General features: G+C 35.4%; 1 protein-coding gene across 5 annotated transcripts in view; it reads left to right on the plus strand.

Annotated features, from left to right (window-relative positions):
- The window catches only part of LOC128213633 (adhesion G protein-coupled receptor L3-like), a 214,121-nt gene that overhangs the window by 185,292 nt on the left and 8,705 nt on the right, over positions 1-20,124 (plus strand). For 4 of the 5 annotated variants that reach the window (XM_052919613.1, XM_052919611.1, XM_052919612.1 and 1 more), the window contains 4 exons: positions 2,352-2,414; positions 9,239-9,407; positions 11,894-12,019; positions 15,325-15,391. In XM_052919613.1, the coding sequence (XP_052775573.1) occupies positions 2,352-2,414; positions 9,239-9,407; positions 11,894-12,019; positions 15,325-15,391 (425 nt within the window). The remainder of the gene's footprint in view (positions 1-2,351; positions 2,415-9,238; positions 9,408-11,893; positions 12,020-15,324; positions 15,392-20,124) is intronic. The other variant, XM_052919614.1, reaches the window with a different exon arrangement.

The following is a 20,124-nucleotide window of genomic DNA, read 5'->3' on the forward strand; positions in this document are numbered from 1 at the left end:
ACTGTTTCTGTGACATCTCTTGTTTATACTTAAATTATTTGTTTTGCTCTCCTTCGAAGAAGAGGAGATTATTGCTTTGCACATGTCTGTCAGTCGGTCCATCAATCCGTCCTTTGGTAGACAAAAGCTGGTCCGAGTGATAGCTCAATAATTCCTAGACGTATTGACATCAAACTTGACATGAAGGTTGGGCCTGACCAGTAGATGAACCCTATTAAATATATAGGGGTCATCAGGTCAAAGGACAAGGTCACAGTGACCTTTAATGGTAAAACGATTTTAAAGCTTGTATGAGTGATAGCTCAACAATGCTTAGATCTATGGTCATCAAACTTGACATGGAGGCTGGGCCTGACCAGTAGATGACCCCTTTTGATTTTAGGGGTCATCTGGTCAAAGGTCAAAGTCACAGTGACCTTTAATGATAAAAGGTTGTCTGAGTGATAACTCGACAATGCCTGCACCCACAGCCCTCAAACTTGACTTGGAAGTTTGGCCTGACCAGCAGATGACCCCTATTGATTTTGGGGGTCATCGGGCCAAAGATCAAGGTCAGAGTGACCTTAAATATTAAAAGGTTATCCGAGTGATAACTTGACAATGCCTGCACCCATGGCCCTCAAACTTGACATGCAGGCTGGCCAGACAAGTATATGACCCCGATTGATTTTAGGGGTCATCGGTTCAAAGGACAAGGTCACAATGACTTTAAATGATAAAAGGTATCTGTGTGATATCTCAATAATGCCTGGACCTATAGTCATCAAACTTGACATGGAAGCTGGCCCAGACCAGTTGACCCCTATTCATTTTAGTTGTCATCGGGTCAAAGGTCAAGGTCACTTTGAATGCAAAATGTTGTTTGAGTGATAACTTGACAATGTGTGCACCCATGGCCCTCAAACTTGACTTATACAAGCTCTGGATTGAAAATGACCACAGGGCCATGCCAGTAGAGCATAGGCCGTCATGGGCCTCTTGTTTTATGATCAGTTCTTTTCTCAAAAGATAATTCCTAAAGGTATCCCTGATGTACAAAATTAATAAGCTTGTCATTCCCTTGAGCCTTTGACAATAATGTTTAATTGTGATGTCAGGTGTCCCCATGTGATGTTGGTATCCCTTGAAACGGTATTGCCTACTGATTATTAATATGTATAAAAATACATTACTGATCGTGTGATCACAGTTTGTACTTTTGTTATTAATTACAACTTAAATCAAAAGTGGAATGACCAATTCTTCAATCTTTCAAGGTCAAAACAGTGATTGCAATATTTTTATCTGTTTAATAATAAGGCATTAGAAATTGACATTATAGTTCATTGGATACTTTAGTCAATAAATATATTGTATGATATGATATCCTACTATTTTATGGTTCAAGTTAAACTCTTTTTGCATAAAAACACTTTGATATTTGGGTCATAAACATTGTAAGTATTGCAGCAAGATTCATTAGCTTATTGGGTTTTTTTTGAAGAATAGAAGATCTCCTTGCTGTTGTCATTAACATATGCAAACTCTTCAACCTTGGCCATTACTAGTAAACTGTTCAAAATATTTAAATGAAACATAGTACACATATTGTCATAGGCAATATGCACTATAATAATTGAAGAGTTATGCCCCCTTTTAATGCCCCAAGGGCGGGCATATTAAAATCGCACTGTCCATCTGCCCGGACTTCCGTGTGTCCGGCTCAACTTCTCGTATCCTGACTGTAACTTTCTCTTGCCACATGTGTTCGGCATATATAGACTATGTGTCGTGTGTTAGACCTGTGTTCCTACCTTTAAGGTCAAGGTCATATATTAGTGTTTGAATACAAGGGAATGCTGCATATAAGGACATAGAGATAGGTGGCCGTGTCTGGGCTGTAACTTTCTCATGTATGAACAGATTTTAAAATAACTTGCCACATGTGTTTGACATACCAAGATGATGTATCACGTGCAAGACCCGTGTCCTTACCTCTAAGGTCAAGGTCACACTTAGTATTTGAATAATATGGAATGCTGCATATAAGGACATAGGGTATAGGTGGTCAAAACATCAGTGAGAGGTAATTAGTGTCTTTATATTGCTTTTTTCACACATTTCATTGCTATTTTCTTCCCTTTTTTTATGTACTGACATTGTTCAAAGGTCAATGTCACATTCGGGGGCATTCGTCACTTACTGTGGCAGCTCTTGTTATAAAATAAAAAAAACAGACATGCTTTGGTATCAATTTTGTATTTGTCATAATATTGCTGATAAGTGGGACCCCATAGACTCATACTGATACAAGGTTGATAACACCAATTATAATTTTTGTTGTTTGCTTCCTACATATTTTGCTGGCACAGAAATGGCAAAAGCAACAGTATTGTAAGTGACGATACAACAAGTGTGACATCATACGACTTGCCGTAAGTCTCAGCACCCTGGTAGATGTGGAGAATAGCTAACTTGACTTGTCCCTGTAGTAGTGTTGAGGATTTTGTTTTCACAGTTTTTAGCTTCACTATTTTTGGCACTTTGGGATCATATATCAGATCTGTTAATTGATTTTTATTCAATTCACTTATTTCTTCACACAGTTGTTGAGGGCAATCAAAAATATAAGTTAGAATTGACTTTCTTTGGTCTTAAATACAAATGATGGCCATTGATTGACTAAGAAAGTTTAGTGGGAAAATTGAGGCACAGTTGGAACTTTGATCATATATGATTAATTGTTTATTAAATGAACCTTATACTTCATGTTAGTGTTCAAGTTCTTAAGACAATACTGTTATTTAACTCAATTTGATCCTAAATAAAAGTACAGGCCTTTGTTTTTGAAATGCACATGTTTTATTAATCATGGATGCTATTTATCTCATAGACAAAGCAGTGGGAAGTGGAGTCATGTGTCCTGTATTAAGACTGCTCTTGTTTATGGTTCCATAAGGTATCAAGTTAAAAACTTTGCTGAATATATCATAATATAATGAAATATAATAATGTCATTTTTTGAAAATGTAAATACATTGAATAATATATTTAATTGAAAGTGATTTGTATTCTTATGGTGTCATGAATTGTACAGCTTGAGAAGTTTGTCCAACATAATACTGGCAGGCTGGCTATAAAAGGGCCCTGGATTTGTTTTCACCATTCTACAGGATTCACCATGTTTTTTGATTCTAATACAAAATTGTAGCCCAAAGTTTTTTCTTTTTGCATCATGGCACTGGGAAATAATTTTATTTTTATAAAAATTAAGCTATTTTCACAAGATATATTTTTTGGGTGGTAGTATGTGCACTACAGGGACAAGTCTTTTTTTCTTAAGCTAGATGTGTTTTGTGGAGTAATCTCTTTCATTTCTTGTCTTTATTGGAGCTTTTCCTGTGCCTGTTTGTGTGCGCTGATTTCTCATATGGACGCATGAGCTCATGGCAGTTGGAAATGATGCGCAGTATCTGTCCAGTCAAATTGAAGCCATGTGATCATTGTTGCATCATTAAAATGTCCAGCATTCTGCCACCTTGCTAGTTATGGGGTTTGCTTTATATTACTTGCTATTCGTTACCTCTTATTATCCAATGTAATGTCCAATCTAACCAAGTGTATGTTTTATAGTCCCATCATTACTCATAAATCATCATGTCTTATCATTATTACTCATTACTTATCATTATTACTCATTTCTCATCATTACCTATCATTGTTACTCATCGTTACTTGTCATTGTTACTCATTACTCATCGTTACCTATCATTGTTACTCATCACTCATCGTTTCTTATCAGTGTTACTCATTACTCATCATTTCTTATCAGTGTTACTCATTACTCATGGTTACTTATCATTGTTACTCATTACTCATCATTACCTATCATTGTTACTCATCACTCATCGTTTCTTATCAGTGTTACTCATTACTCATCATTTCTTATCAGTGTTACTCATTACTCATCATTTCTTATCAGTGTTACTCATCGTTACCTATCACTGTTACTCATAACTCATCGTTACTTATCATTGTAACTCATTACTCATCGTTACTTATCATTGTTACTCATTACTCATCGTTACCTATCACTGTTACTCATTACTCATCGTTACTTATCATTGTAACTCATTACTCATCGTTACCTATCATTATTACTGATAGTTTCTTATCAGTGTTACTCATTACTCATCATTACCTATCATTGTTACTCATTACTCATCTTTACTTATCATTGTTACTCATGACATATCGTTACTTATCATTGTTACTCATTACTCATCGTTACCTATCATTGTTACTCATTACTCATCTTTACTTATCATAATTACTCATTACTCATCGTTACTTATCATTGTTACTCATTACTGATCTTTACTTATCATTATTACTCATTACTCATTGCTTCTTATCAGTGTTACTCATAACTCATCGTTACCTATCATTGTTACTCATCACTGTTACTCATTACTCATCATTACTTATAATTGTAACTCATTACTCATTGTTACTTTTCATTGTTACTCTTTAATCATTGTTACTTATCATTGTTACTCATTACTCATCTTTACCTATCACTGTTACTCATTACTCATTGTTACTTTTCATTGTAACTCATTACTCATCGTTACCTATCATTATGACTCATTGTTTCTTATCAGTGTTACTCATCGTTACCTATCATTGTTACTCATTACTCATCGTTACTTATCATTGTTACTCATGACATATCGTTTCTTATCATTGTTACTCATAACTCATCGTTACTTATCATTGTTACTCATTACTCATAATTTCTTATTATTGTTACTCATTACACATCATTTCTTTTCATTGTTACTCATTAGTCATCTTTACTTTTCATTGTTACTCATTACTCATCGTTACTTAGGATTGTTACTCACTCATTACTCATAATAATTTAATATTAAAAAAAGGTTGCATATGTTTAAGTCAATATATTTTTGGAAATATGCTTAGCTTACTGTTTATTAGAAAAATGATTATCCTGTCTATCGAAAGTCTTCTTGAATTTGGAGCTGAATGTTCAAACAAACTCTTACGTACAAATAAAAACAACAGTTCCAACATGAATTTGATGTAATTTATCATCTATCAAATTTCATTTTAAACTGTATGACTTTGTGGTACGAACTTCCCTGAAAATTCACACCAAAACATACTTTAGTAACTCATCATTACTCATTACTCATCCTTACTTATCACTACTCCTCACTCATCACTTCTCCTTACTCATCATTACTTCTCACTCACCATTAGTCCTCACTCATTACTTCTTACTCATCACTACTCCTCACTCATCATTGCTCCTTACTCATCATTTCTCCTTAATCATCATTGCTCCTCACTCATCACTACTCCTCACTCATCATTGCTCCTTACTCATCATTTCTCCTTACTCATCATTGGTCCTCACTCATCACTTCTCCTCACTCATCACTCATCACTACTCCTCACTCATCATTACTCCTTACTCATCACTTCTCTTCACTCATCACTTCTCCTCACTCATCATTACTCCTTACTCATCACTGCTCCTCACTCGCCACTTCTCCTCGCTTCTCCTCACTCATCACGACTCCTCACTCATCACTTCTTCTCACTCATCATTACTCCTTACTCATCACTGCTCCTCACTCATCACTTCTCCTCACTCATCACTACTCCTCACTCATCACTACTCCTCACTCGTCACTTCTCATCACTTCTCCTTACTCATCACTACTCCTCACTCATCACTACTCATCACTTCTACTTACTCATAACTACTCCTCTTTCAGCATTACTCCTTATTTATCATTACTCCTTACTAATCATTACTCCTTACTAATCACTTTTCCTTATTTATCAGTACTCTTTACTTAGCAATACTCAATACTGATAATAACTCCTTACTGATCATAACTCCTTACTCATTGTTACTCCTTACTTATCATTACTCATTATCCATTATTATTTATCATTTATCATTATTCATCATTATTCATTGTTATTCATCGTTATTCATCATTTATCATTCATCATTATTCATCATTATTCATCATTATACATCGTTATTCATCATTATTCATTGTTATTCATCTTTATTCATCATTTATCATTCATCAGTATTCATCATTATTCATTGTTATTCATTGTAATTCATCATTATTCATTATTTATCATTCATCATTTTTCATCATTATTCATCGTTGTTCTACGTTATTCATCATTCATCAATATTCATCATTACTTGTATCGTCTGTTCATTTGCCTGCATTTTTTATGGAATTTTTTTTTAGGTCAAATTCTACAGAAGCTTTTTATATGCATGAATTGTTTTGAGTCACTTGTTGTGAAATGTTTGACAAAGGTATGTTTATTGTAATCATACCACATATTTAATTATCAATGACGTACAATAATGGTAAATAAAATAAAGGTACATGACCACTATAATTGCTTGAAAGCTTTTAATATAAGTTGTACTTTGGTGACAAAATGTTTTTTACAGGCTCAGTAAGTACTAAACCTCATCACGTGGTAACAACATCCAAGGTCCATTTGAATGTTAAAATATTGAGATACAATATTGCCATAACCCGTATATTGCGATATATTGCACAGCTCTAGTGGTTGGTGTATCAAGTGAAACAGTGTATGTTATATTCTTGTCATGTCATGTTTTAAACATTCAATTTCTTCATGTAAACAGTTTATACAGATGTTTCTTGTTCTTTGTAAACTTTTAACAAATAAGTTGTTTTTAAAAAAAAAAATGAAAAATATGTGAAGCACAGCTTTTTCCACCTGATATATGAATATCTCACAGTTAAATATTTGTTGAGCAGCAGGCCGTGAGCTCGACATAGTTGTCACAGTGGTATTTTGGTTCATGTACATGCATCTATTTTGACTTGTCCTACTGTAACTTGGCCATGCTGTTGTAGATTTCAAAATAACTTGGCACTTATGTTCACAATGAAGACAGTGTTGCATGGAAAACCCATGGTCAAATGTCAAGGTCACACAAAGTGATCATTGGTCAGATTTTTTTATACCCCCTCAAACGAACCCCCACAAACGAAGTTTGAGGGGGTATATAGGAGTGAGCTTGTTGATCGGTCGGTCGGTCAGTCGGTCTGTCTGTCTGTCTGTCCGTCGGTCTGTCGGTTTTCATGGTTTCCGGACGATAACTCATGAAAGGCTAGACAGATTTGAAAAATTTTTGGTACACAGGTGTTACATCAGAAGATACAGGTCAAGTTCGGTATTGGGGCTGGTGGGGCCAAGGTCAAGGTCACTATTACTAAAAATAGAAAAACGGTTTCTGGACGATAACTCATGAAAGGCTTGACAGATTTGAACAATTTTTGGTACACAGGTGTAACATCAGAAGATACAGGTCAAGTTCGATATTGGGGCTGGTGGGGCCAAGGTCAAGGTCACTGTTACTAAAAATAGAAAAACAGTTTCCGGACGATAACTCATGAAAGGCTAGACAGATTTGAACAATTCTTGGTACACAGGTGTAACATCAGAAGATACAGGTCAAGTTCGATATTGGGGCTGGTGGGGCCAAGGTCAAGGTCACTGTAACTAAAAATAGAAAAACAGTTTCTGGACGATAACTCATGAAAGGCTAGACAGGTTTGAACAATTTTTGGTACACAGGTGTAACATCAGAACATACAGTTTGGTACACAGGTGTAACATCAGAAGATATAGGTCAAGTTTGATATTGGGGCTGGTGGGGCTAAGGTCAAGGTCACTGTTACTAAAAATAGAAAAACGGTTTCGGGACGATAACTCATGAAAGGCTTAACAGATTTGAACAATTTTTGGTACACAGGTGTTACATCAGAAGATACAGGTCAAGTTCGGTATTGGGGCTGGTGGGGCCAAGGTCAAGGTCACTATTACTAAAAATAGAAAAACGGTTTCCGGACGATAACTCATGAAAGGCTTGACAGATTTGAACAATTTTTGGTACACAGGTGTAACATCAGAAGATACAGGTCAAGTTCGATATTGGGGCTGGTGGGGCCAAGGTCAAGGTCACTGTTACTAAAAATAGAAAAACGGTTTCCCGATGATAACTCATGAAAGGCTAGACAGATTTGAACAATTTTTGGTACACAGGTGTAACATCAGAAGATACAGGTCAAGTTCGATATTGGGGCATGTGGGGCCAAGGTCAAGGTCACTGTAACTAAAAATAGATAAACAGTTTCCGGACGATAACTCATGAAAGGCTAGACAGGTTTGAACAATTTTTGGTACACAGGTGTAACATCAGAACATACAGTTTGGTACACAGGTGTAACATCAGAAGATATAGGTCAAGTTCGATATTGGGACTGATGGGGCCAAGGTCACTGTTACTAAAAATAGAAAAACGGTTTTGGGACGATAACTCATGAAAGGCTTGACAGATTTGAACAATTTTTGGTACACAGGTGTAACATCAGAAGATACAGTTTGGTACACAGGTGTAACATCAGAATATATAGGTCAAGTTCGATATTGGGGCTGATGGGGCCAAGGTCAAGGTCACTGTTACTAAAAATAGAAAAACGGTTTTGGGACGATAACTCATGAAAGGCTTGACAGATTTGAACAATTTTTGGTACACAGGTGTAACATCAGAAGATACAGGTCAAGTTCGATATTGGGGCTGGTGGAGCCAAGGTCAAGGCCACTGTTACTAAAAATAGAAAAACGGTTTCCGGATAACTCATGAAAGGCTTGACAGATTTGAACAATTTTTGGTACACAGGTGTAACATCAGAAAATACAGGTCAAGTTCGATATTGGGGCTGGTGGGGCCAAGGTCAAGGTCACTGTTACTAAAAATAGAAAAACAGTTTCTGGACGATAACTCATGAAAGGCTAGTTTTTCTTGTCAGCAGTGTAACTTCTAAATTACTCAACAGATTTAAATAAAACAATACATGCATGATAAAAGAAGATGCAGTGTGCAATAACTTTGGAGTTATGGCCTCTTTTCAATGATATGGTTTGCCATTCCTGTGTCCAGGCGGCATTTGGGGGTATTCATCACTCCTGTGACAGCTCTAGTTTTAATTCATGATTTTGACATTGGTGGGCTCGATATTATTGGTGTTTTTAACATTGTAAATTTTTGTGCAATATCATGTTCAATAATTTACATCATTAATGATGAGTCAGTAATTTTAGATTTTTATTCTCCCTTGTCAGAAACAATAAAAGTAAGTTCTCCCCACTATTCCAGCACCTGGTTGAAGGGTTCTGCTGTGTTGGTCGTCCTCCTGGGCCTCACATGGACATTTGGGTTTGTTTATGTGAATGCAGATACGGTGGCTGTGGCATACTTGTTCACCATCCTTAACTCTTTACAAGGCCTCTTCATCTTTATTTTCCACTGCTTCATGGACAGAAAGGTGAGTAGAGTTGGAGTTCATTGAGGTAGACAGGGAGGGGTGGGGATAGGGGAGAGAGGGGTTGGTGTTCATTTTCACCATCCTTAACATCCCCATGGCCAGGATCTCCCCAGTTTCATAATCCACAGTTTCATAGCTTGGGTTTTGTTTTCGTCATGCATAAACATTTACTCAAAATCTGTTCATCAATAAGATATTTGCCTTTACATGTTACCATTGACAGTGAATATACATGTAGCAAACCCCAATAACCCAGACCTCACTAGGGGCATGTTTTCTTGACTGCTAAAAAAGGCTTCTCGTATTGGTTTGTTCTCTGATCAATATTACATGTACCTTACACCCTTGGTTGTATTCAAACTACAGTCCAGGAACATAGCTATTCGCAAGGAAAAACAAACTGCCTAAAATATTAAATTCATAAATGATTTATTATGCACAGATACCTTCAAATTTGGAGTAAAGTCCCTTTATTCCAATATATTCATGTAGACGAGCTGGAATGATCTCAAATCATATTAAAAGAGCTTGAAACAAATACAGTGAGGTTACTTCTTATAGTAATTGAACCATCTGTCTGTCCGTCCGTCCCCATGGCCTAGGGACCCCGAACTTGGTAGGCAGGTTGGTCATGACAAGCAAATGAACCCTATTGATTTTGATGTCAATGACCAGCAGATGAACCCTTTTGAGTTTTGAGTTCCGTTTCTGATCAATAACAGTAGAACCCTGGCCCAGGGACTTCATACTTAATAGGCAGGTTGATGATGACCAGTAGGTGAACGCTATTGGTTTTAAGGTCAGTGGGTCATGGTTAAAATCATGGAGACCTTGAGTAGAAAATCTGTTTCGGATCAATAACTGAAGAATGCTTATTCCCAGGGACCTAAAACTTGTAAGGTCATGACCAGAACAGAAACCCTATTGATATTTTGGTCAGTGGGTCAAGGCTGTGTTGACCTTGAGTTGAAAACCCCTGTTTCTGATCAATAACTTAATAATGCTCAGTCCCAGAGGCTTCAAACTTGGTAGGCAGATTGGTCATGACCAGTAGATAAACCCTATTGATTTTAGGTCAGTGGGTTAAGGTAAAAAAACTTATGGCCTATTAACCTCATACTTGAGGCAGTTTGAACACTACCAGTGGATGCATACTAGAATGTTGTTTTTTTTCTTATGTATGCTAACATTGATTAGTCCTATGTATGCTAAATATCCTTAAGATATGTGAAACAAACATTCACTTTCAGAGCTTATTTTGCACAAATTGTAATTCACTATTTCAGATTTAACATTACACAAGTTACAATTCTTAGTTCTGACATATTTGAATATTTACAAATAAATGGAATATCATCATCACCATCATCATCATCATCATTATCATCATCATTCTAGCATGCCTAGTGATGTATAATTTATGTATATCTATTTTCTAAATATAGCGCTCTGACCTACTTCAATAACAAGATGTATAATCCAGTTTACTCAGGGTGACAAAAGACAAACTCAACTGTAAAATACTGTGAAATCATTTATATTCGTTGGCATGAAATTTCGTGGTTTGCCGAAAATTTACAATTTCGTGGGTACTTGAATTCGTGGTTTTTCAATTTTGAAGAAAAAAATTGAAACTGCGATCGTTCTAGATCGTTTGCAATATATCCACGTGCTGGTCTGTGATTTCCGTCTTCTACACCACTCGGTTTATGACACTTGCTAAAGTGGTACGACATGCCAATTTGTGCATATACCCATGTCAATTATCAATCAATTGGAAATTAAGGTCATAAAAGAAGATGTACCCTGATCATAAATACAGATAGGCGAAGCCATTGAATGCCAATTAAGAATTTTGCAAACTGTGAAAACAACCGAGAAGGGCGGTATATTTGAGTAAACAATCCCTAAAGATTGTTGATGTCTACAATTTCAATCACTTTTGAATGTCATCTCATTTCAATATTTAGTCACACGTTTTTTTAATAAGTATATTGAATGCGTTGTTTTGTACATTGTCACATTAGGTGCTAAGTAACCTCCAATGTAATCAATTAATTATTTCATTAAAGAAAAATTCGAGAACTGACACTCATATCTGGTAAACTAGGAGATTTTCATGGACAGCACATGTTAAGGCACTTGCTCTAGTCAGTTGGTTCATTAAAACACATTAAAATGATTTGGTTTATTATTTGTTAAAGGCTGATATAATATATTTACAAAACAACAAAATAAGTAAGATATACAGTGAGACAGATATTTACGCATATTTATGATGTATAGTGCGGCCTCTGTAACGAATAAACTAGACTGTTCATAACATGGCAATTGAAAAAGTAATTAAATGGTTTGTATTTCGTGGGATCTTGAATTCATGGATCACCCAACCCACGAAAAACACGAACAATAATGCCCCACGAACATTTATGATTTCACAGTAAATAAATATAAACTTATCAAATCAATTATGAAAACATTTTCAGGTAAAGAAGGAATGGCGACGTGCTATCTACAAGGCCAAGTGGTTGCCCATGTGTTGCCGTATCAACTTGGGTGGTTACCATGGAACCATGTCATCACCCACACCCACATCCTCCTCTGGTGGAAATGTAAGAATTGGCTTTTATTAGCCAAATTTCTTATATGGAAAATTTCGGATTTTATATTGGTGAAAACTGGGCAGGTGGAGGGGTGGGCGAACAGAATTTGGTTTGGTGTTGATAACAGTTTTGGGTTTAATTTTATTTACTGTGTCCGAAATACAACAGTTTTCATCCAAGTCGGACCAGTGTGAATTTGGGTCAGAACGTTTTCTTTTTCCCCTATAAACAAACGTCCTGCTGCAGATTCGTATTTGGCAAAATGAAAAATCTGGCTTTAAGGCATTTGGCAGTTTCATGAAGGCTCATTTTTGGCCTAGAAAAAAAATAAAATGAAAAGAAGCCATGTAAGTGTCTACGCTCATGACTCCATGAATGGGATCACTGGTAGGGTTTACTACTTGTCATCTACAAAGCCTCTGACCAAACAACTGCTAGATTTTTATTTAGTAATTAATTGGTGTTATTAAGTGGGTTAATTAGAAGTTTGTGAATGCATGCTGGCTACTAAAGATATATTTCGCGTTCCACAATAAGAAAGTAAGCATTTATTTCATCAATATTAAACATGAACTATTATGTGGTGTTTGAAAGATATATTAAAATGAAGTATTAACCTCAAATAACGCAAAGATGAATGTTGTCATGTTCTCTTTCACCAATAAATTAAGAAATATTTTATAAAAATAGATGTGGATTTGTAAAAATAGATTTTTGCATTTTTTTATAAATTTGAGAACATTATGGGTAGTATGTGCGTCCGTGCATCCGTGTGTCTGTAAATAATTGCTTGTGAACACGATACAGTCTTCAGTTTTGATTGTATCTCGATGAAACATGTAAAGTATTTAGATATCCATTACAGCTAGGTTCCTTTCAAAAACCAGCCAGATTCGCCCATGCATGCCTAGATTATGGTCCTTGAAAGTAAAAAGAAATCTGTGTGTCTGAAAACAATTGCTTGTGAACATGATACAGTCTTCAGTTTTGATTGTATCTCGATGAAACTTGTACAGTATTTAGATATCCATTACAGCTCGGTTCCTTTTGAAAACCAGCCAGATCCGCCCATGCATGCCTAGATTATGGGCCTTGATAGTATAAAAAAATGCTATTGTGTAAACAATTGCTTGTGAACATGATACAGTCTTCAGTTTTGATTGTATCTCGATGAAACTTGTACAGTATTTAGATATCCATTAGAGCTCGGTTCCTTTTGAAAACCAGCCAGATCCGCCCATGCATGCCTAGATTATGGGCCTTGATAGTATAAAAAAATGCTATTGTGTAAACAATTGCTTGTGAACATGATACAGTCTTCAGTTTTGATTGTATCTCGATGAAACTTGTACAGTATTTAGATATCCATTAGAGCTTGGTTCTTTTCGAAAACCAGCCAGATCTGCCCATCATGCCTAGATCATGGGCCTTGAAATTATAAAAAAATCTGTGCGTCTAAACAATTTCTTGTGAACACGATACAGTCTTCAGTTTTGATTGTATCTCGATGAAACTTGTACAGTATTTAGATATCCATTAAAGCTCGGTTCCTTTTGAAAACCAGCCAGATCCACCCATGCATGCCTAGATTATGGGTCTTGAAAGTATAAAAAAAATGTTATTTTTAGCTAAGTCTATTTTTAGCCAAGTCTACATGAGCGAAGTCTATTTTAAGCCAAGTTTACATGTAAAGTCACAATTGCTTGTCAATGTTTGTTCAAATTATGCCCCTGGGGTCATTACTGGCCACACTCCCGGGTTCACAGGTTTGGTATACTTAAATTGGAAAATGTTAAAAACCCTTTTGTCTGAAACAGCTATGCAGACCCTTGCTATTTTGAACAAGGCTTAATTTAGTGGTCCATTACCATCGTTGTTCAAATTATGTCCCTTGGGTCAAAACTGGCACTGCCCCAGGGGTCACAAGTTTCCTAGAGAATTATTTAAGAAATATTTTCAAAATCTTCTTGTTTCAAACCACCGGCCCATACCTTTGATATTTGCTGTGGAGCTTCATATGATGACCTTCTAGCAAAATCTGAAATTATGCCCCTTGGGCAAACACAAAAAGTGATTTATATATTTGTTGCCTATTACTCATACGTACATGCTCTGGATTGTAAATGACCACAAGATCCATGCCAGTAGAGCATAGGCCCTGTTTGGCCTCTTGTTTCAATGTGGCCGCATCCTTCTTTTCCTACTTATTTTAGGCTCCTACTTTTCCCTACTTTTTCTTGAAAAAGCCCTTCTATCCCTACTTTCTTGTAAAAATAGTGTGAGAAGTAATAGAAAAGTTTTAACTAAATGCATTGATTGAAATAATCTAAATCTTGATTTTAATAAGAAGCCATTTCTAGTATTTTTGTGGGATTAGTTTGATGCAGTTGGTCTCCAGTGCTGAAAGAGGGGTAATATGATGAGAATGAGTGGTGCATGTTTGCAAGTCAGAGACACCAACTCCAGGTTCATCTCCTCATCCTGTGGCTGAATCCCTCTTGAAGCACTGGTTTCTAAGCAAAGATAACTACATGTACATCACAATTCATGAATAGGTTTAGTAGTCATTTATTTGCATCCAAATAGGTAAGTAAAAAGCCCTACTATCTTTACTTTTTGCTCTTATTATCTTTATTTTACCCTACTTTTTCAAAAATACCCTCCTACTTTTATCCCTATTGTTTAGTTATTGGTCATTTGAAAGCCTGTATTAAATTCACCAAAAATGGCATAAATCGACACGTTTCATCATTTAAACCTATATTTTTTATCAATTATTTGCAAATTCTTTTGATAAATATAACATATAGTGTATATATTTGCTTTGTTTACTGAACTGTTTGTATAATAACATTTCAAACCAACAATATTAGGGCATGATATTTATATAGAGACAAACAATTGTATCATCAAATTTCTTATTTTGACTTTATATAAAGACATATTGAACAGATACAATCAGGGGGAAACAGCGTGATATCATTTCAAGACATGCAAATAGCAATGAAGCTACAACATCATGCTTGTGACATGAAAACATGCATTCAGTTTTTATGTTTGCCTATAATGCTTATATTTGCCAGATAAATGCAATGATATTACGTTGAAATTTTCAGGTTTGATGCCTCAGAACAATTAATTAACACAAATATTATATTTCAATATTGGTGCTAGAAAAAATTGTCTTAAGACTCAAAATCTCGCATAATGGCTCGTTTGTTATGAATCACTGTTGATGAAGCAAGTAAAGCCTTAATTTCATTAATGATATCCTTGCGAAATCCTATGTTCATTTATTTGTTATTCAACTTCAGTACTTCATAAAGTTCTGGAGCAGCCGGAAACGTAAGCGTTCATCAACCAGCTCAGCTACAGGCAAACGTAAGTTTAACATCTGCTACAGAATTTAAAATCTTGTTGACTGGTTAAGTCTTAAAAGTTTATTAACTTGATTACCAAGGTCATAATGTTTTGGTTTATTTCATACATGCCATATTTTCTGGCGACCATTCGGCGGGATTTGTTCAGAATGGCTGAAACTTCTGGGTGATTTTGGTAATATTTAGGGGGATTTTTTAGCAGGTTTAAGTTGGCGAAATTTCAAAGTATTTTTAAACGTGAAAGTACGAAAAAAATATACACATATATTTTGCTATGAAAACCTCTAACTTTTTCATTATACAGAATTATTTTATGTCATGATTTATCATATTCTTTTGATACACTGTCATGTCATACTGTAATACTGTAAATTAAATTTAACTTCCTCCAAAGTCTTTTAAAAAATTCTGCTTAATACTATCAGCTATGATGTTGTTCAGACACTAAGAGAATGGAATGAAAATTATTAATTTCCTTTTCCAAAATAGTAATATTTCTTTGCCTTTGATCATTACTTTAAATTAATTGATCACTTGTTGTTAAGGTTTCCTTTTGGCATTAATTTTATCAAACCTGTTTAAAACAGTCATTTCACCTTTGCGTAGTTGTTTCTTTACATTCAGTTTCACTCACATACTGTGGTTTCACTTTGTCATTATTGCCTGGTGTAAAGTATCTAAAACAAAAACAAAACAAAAAACAAAACATTAAATTCCGGGGGATTTTTATCTCCCACCGGTGATAGGGCATATATGTTATTTATATCAATTTCTGAAACCTGTTGTTTCTATTACCGTATTTCCTCGACTATAAGACAGGGAAATCTGGGTCCCAATTTTTAACCTCAAAGTAGAGTGCCCGTCTTATAAGTGAGTCGATAAAATATTAAAAAATGATTCAAGTCAAATTGGACTAACCGCTATATCGTCCGCTGATGCAAGTATTGGGCGATAAAGTAAACAACAACACAAAATCTCTTCACCGCACAGTCATGCTCTGACGTCACACAGTGTACTGTTTTATCTGCATTTTTACTCATGGCATGTGTCTGTTTAATTAGTTTGACAGATATATCAAAACAGTAAATTGGAAACTTAATATGATATAGGTACCTAACTGCCAATTTGATTATGCAGACAAATGACAATGTAAATATAAATCCTTTATGATCGTCGCCAATCAAGGGAAAATATTGTCTATTAAGCATAATTGATAAACAAACACCTATTCAATCATTGCCTCGGCTTTTCGCAGTTTTTTTTGTTGAAGCCATTTATTTTCATGGTGTTAATTACAGTTTATATATCACAATATAACGGTCAATCTTTTGATTTTAATTGGGTTAACCAAAATTATTTCATTTCTGATAACGTCCTGTCCTGCAACCTTAAACGCGTGATCGTGTACCAATTATTAACGTACCTCTAAATAGAGAGCTCAAAGTTGACCCCCATTTTTAGCTCACCTGTCACATAGTGACAAGGTGAGCTTTTGTGATCACAATTTGTCCGGGCCCGTCCGTCGTCCGTCCGTCCGTAAACTTTTACTTTAAACGACATCTCCTCATAAACCGCTTAGCCAATTTCATCCAAACTTCACAGGAATGTTCCTTGGGTGGTCCCCTTTGAAAATTGTTCAAAGAATTGAATTCCATGCAGAACTCTGGTTGCCATGGCAACGGAAAGGAAAAACTTCAAAAAAAATCTTCTCCAAAACCACAAGGCCTAGAGCCTTAATATTTGGTTTATAGCATCATCTAGTGGTCCTCTACCAAAATTATTAAAACTATCCCCCTGGGGTCAAAAATGGCCCCGCCCCGGGGTTCACTTGTTTTACATAGACTTATATAGGGAAAACTTTAAAAATCTTCTTCTCAAAAACCACAAGGCCTAGAACCTTGAAAATTGGTATGTGTCATCATGTAGTGGTCCTCTACAAAATTTGTTCAAATTATTCTCCTGGGGTCAAAAATGGCCCCGCCCCAGGGGTCACTAGTTTTATTACATAGTGTTATATAGTAAATCTTTAAAAATCTTCTTCTCCGAAACTGTAAGGCCCAGGGCTTAGATATTTGGTATACAGCATCATCTAGTGGACCTCTACCAGATTTGTTCAAATTATTGCCACAGGGTCAAAATTGACCCCGCCTAGGGGGTCCTTGTTTTTACGTAGTGTTATATAGTAAATCTTTAAAAATATTCTTCTCCAGAACCGTAAGGCCAGGAGCTTAGATATTTGGTATACAACATCATCTTGTGGACCTCTATCAAAGTTGTTCAAATTTTTGCAACAGGGTCAAAATTGGCCCCGCCCTGAAAGTTATTTGTTTTTATATAGTCTTATATAATAAAACTTTAAAAATCCTCTTCTCCAAAATATAAGACCTAGAGCTTTCATATTTGGTATATAGTGTTACCTAGGTAAAGATACCAAAGGTATTCAAATTATTGTCAAATTGGCCTTGCTCAGGGGTCATTTGTTTTTACATTGTCTTGTCACTTAAACATCTTTTCCTCTGAAAGTAAAGGTCAGAATGACTCCATACTTGATATGTAGCATCCTTACATGGTCCTCTCTCAACTTTGTTCAAATGGTTTTGTTTGGCCCCTTTTAGGGGTCACCAGAGCAAAAAATAGAAAAACCTTTAAACAACTTGATCTTATTAACTGCTTGATGGATCTTCAAGTCTAAAGCATCCTAGCCTGGGCCTCTGTCAGGTCTTTTCAAATAATTTTGTTTGGCCCCTTTTAAGGGCCACCAGAGCTAAAATTAGTAAAAAAACCTTAACATTTTCTTCGCATGAACCCCTTGATAGATCTTCAGCAAATTTGGTTTGAAGTGTCCTTGCATGGACCTCTCTTAAATTTGTTCACATAATTTTGTTTGGCCCCTTTTAGCTAAAAATAGAGTAAAAAACGATTATTCTTGTGAACCTCTTGATGGATATTTACCAAATTTGGTCTGAAGCACCCTTGCATAGACTTCTCTCAAATGTATTAAAATAATTTTTTTTGGTCTCTTTTATTTTCATATTTCTTATAATATGCATGAATGTTCTCAAAATGTCAAGACTTAAATCATTGTTGTGTATGCTAAATTACTGAAATATGACGATAATTATCGAAATACACAAGACAGTTATCGAATTATGCCTTATATACAATTTTTTGTTTGATTTTTACTTCAATATATGTTGTAAATACTAGTGTTGGGAATCGGTTGCAATTTTACTATAAATGATCGGTTCCACTCAAGTAACCGATTATCGATAGTACAATCGGTTTTTAAAATACTAGATAGTACCTGAGTTGTAGTTTTATTCATGTAGAGTATTAAACTCTTAATCATTATATGCATATACCTTATGTCTATGATTGAAGTTATTAAGTGTTGTTGTATAAAAAATAGTTCATTTCCTTGCTCATTGTGGCTTTCATCAGCCATTTTGTTAAAGATAACATCTTAACACTTACTAAAAAAAAAAAATTCGATAATCGATTATAACTAAATACTATCGATTGTCGCCGATTTCAGACCCAACCAATCGATTTTCGATTATAATCGATCATCGGAACATCACTAGTAAATACTTTACCAACCTCAATTTTTCGGCTCCGATTTTTACATTTTTCCGCTGCGTCCTATCTTATATATTAAGGGTTTTTACCCCGTTTTTTCAACTATTTTTTTGCCTGTGTCCTGTTTATGCTAGCGTCCTATACATGATATAATACGGTACCTTTCAGCCAAGTCAAAAAAAAAGAAAACAACATATGCTGCAAATTTGTTTTTCCATCATTTCCATTCTTTGAATGAATAATCCAGGAATTTGTTCTTTACAAATCACTGATACTCTTTTTTTCATGTCTTGAATTTCACAATTTATTGTTAACACAATGCTCTAGTATCAAAAAGAACAACAAACTGTTCCTAAAATAATCTAAAACCTTAGTACAGTGCTCCAGCGCGCCCCTTTTTTGAGGGCGGTTACCTCTAAGTTGAAGGTCACACTTAGTGTTTATTCACAATGGTATGCTGCATATAAGTACATGGAGGTTAGGCTGTCGTAACCGGGCTGTAACTTTCTCTTGAATGGAAAGATTTTAAAATGACTAGCCACATATTTTCGACATACCAAGACGACATGTTGTGTGCAAGACCCATGTCCCTACCTCTAAGGTGAAAGATACACTAAGTGTTTATTCACAATGGAATGCTGAATATGAGGACATAAGAGTGTAGGCTGTCAAGTATGGGTGGTATTTCAGAGGCAATTTATAATAACTTGCCATAACAATTTGACACGTAAAGGCAAGATCAACTTTTCATGTACTTGTTCATAGGTCAATGACACATTCGGGGGCATTCGTCTCATACTGTGACAGCTCTTGTTCAATATTCTTTGAGAAACAAGCTATATTGATAACAAAGGTTAAACTCTTTTACTCAGGTGAGCGATTTAGGGCCATCATGGCCCTCTTGTCTTCAAGCAAAACAACATATTTACTGTGAAAGTTGATAATTGTCTGTTGACCTTGAACATTTTCACACATTTGGAGGAATGAAGGATTTTAGATTTGCTTAAAAATTGACCCCGTCTTATAAATGAGTCGAGTCAAAAAGTACCAGATTTCATGGGCAAAGTTAGGCGTCTTATAAGCGGATTACCTTATAGTCAAGGAAATACGGTATATGTATCCAATATTCTAAAAATAAATACATAAGTCTTGCAT

This window comes from Mya arenaria, chromosome 13 (genome assembly GCF_026914265.1).
Source record: "Mya arenaria isolate MELC-2E11 chromosome 13, ASM2691426v1".
Classification (NCBI taxonomy): domain Eukaryota; kingdom Metazoa; phylum Mollusca; class Bivalvia; order Myida; family Myidae; genus Mya; species Mya arenaria.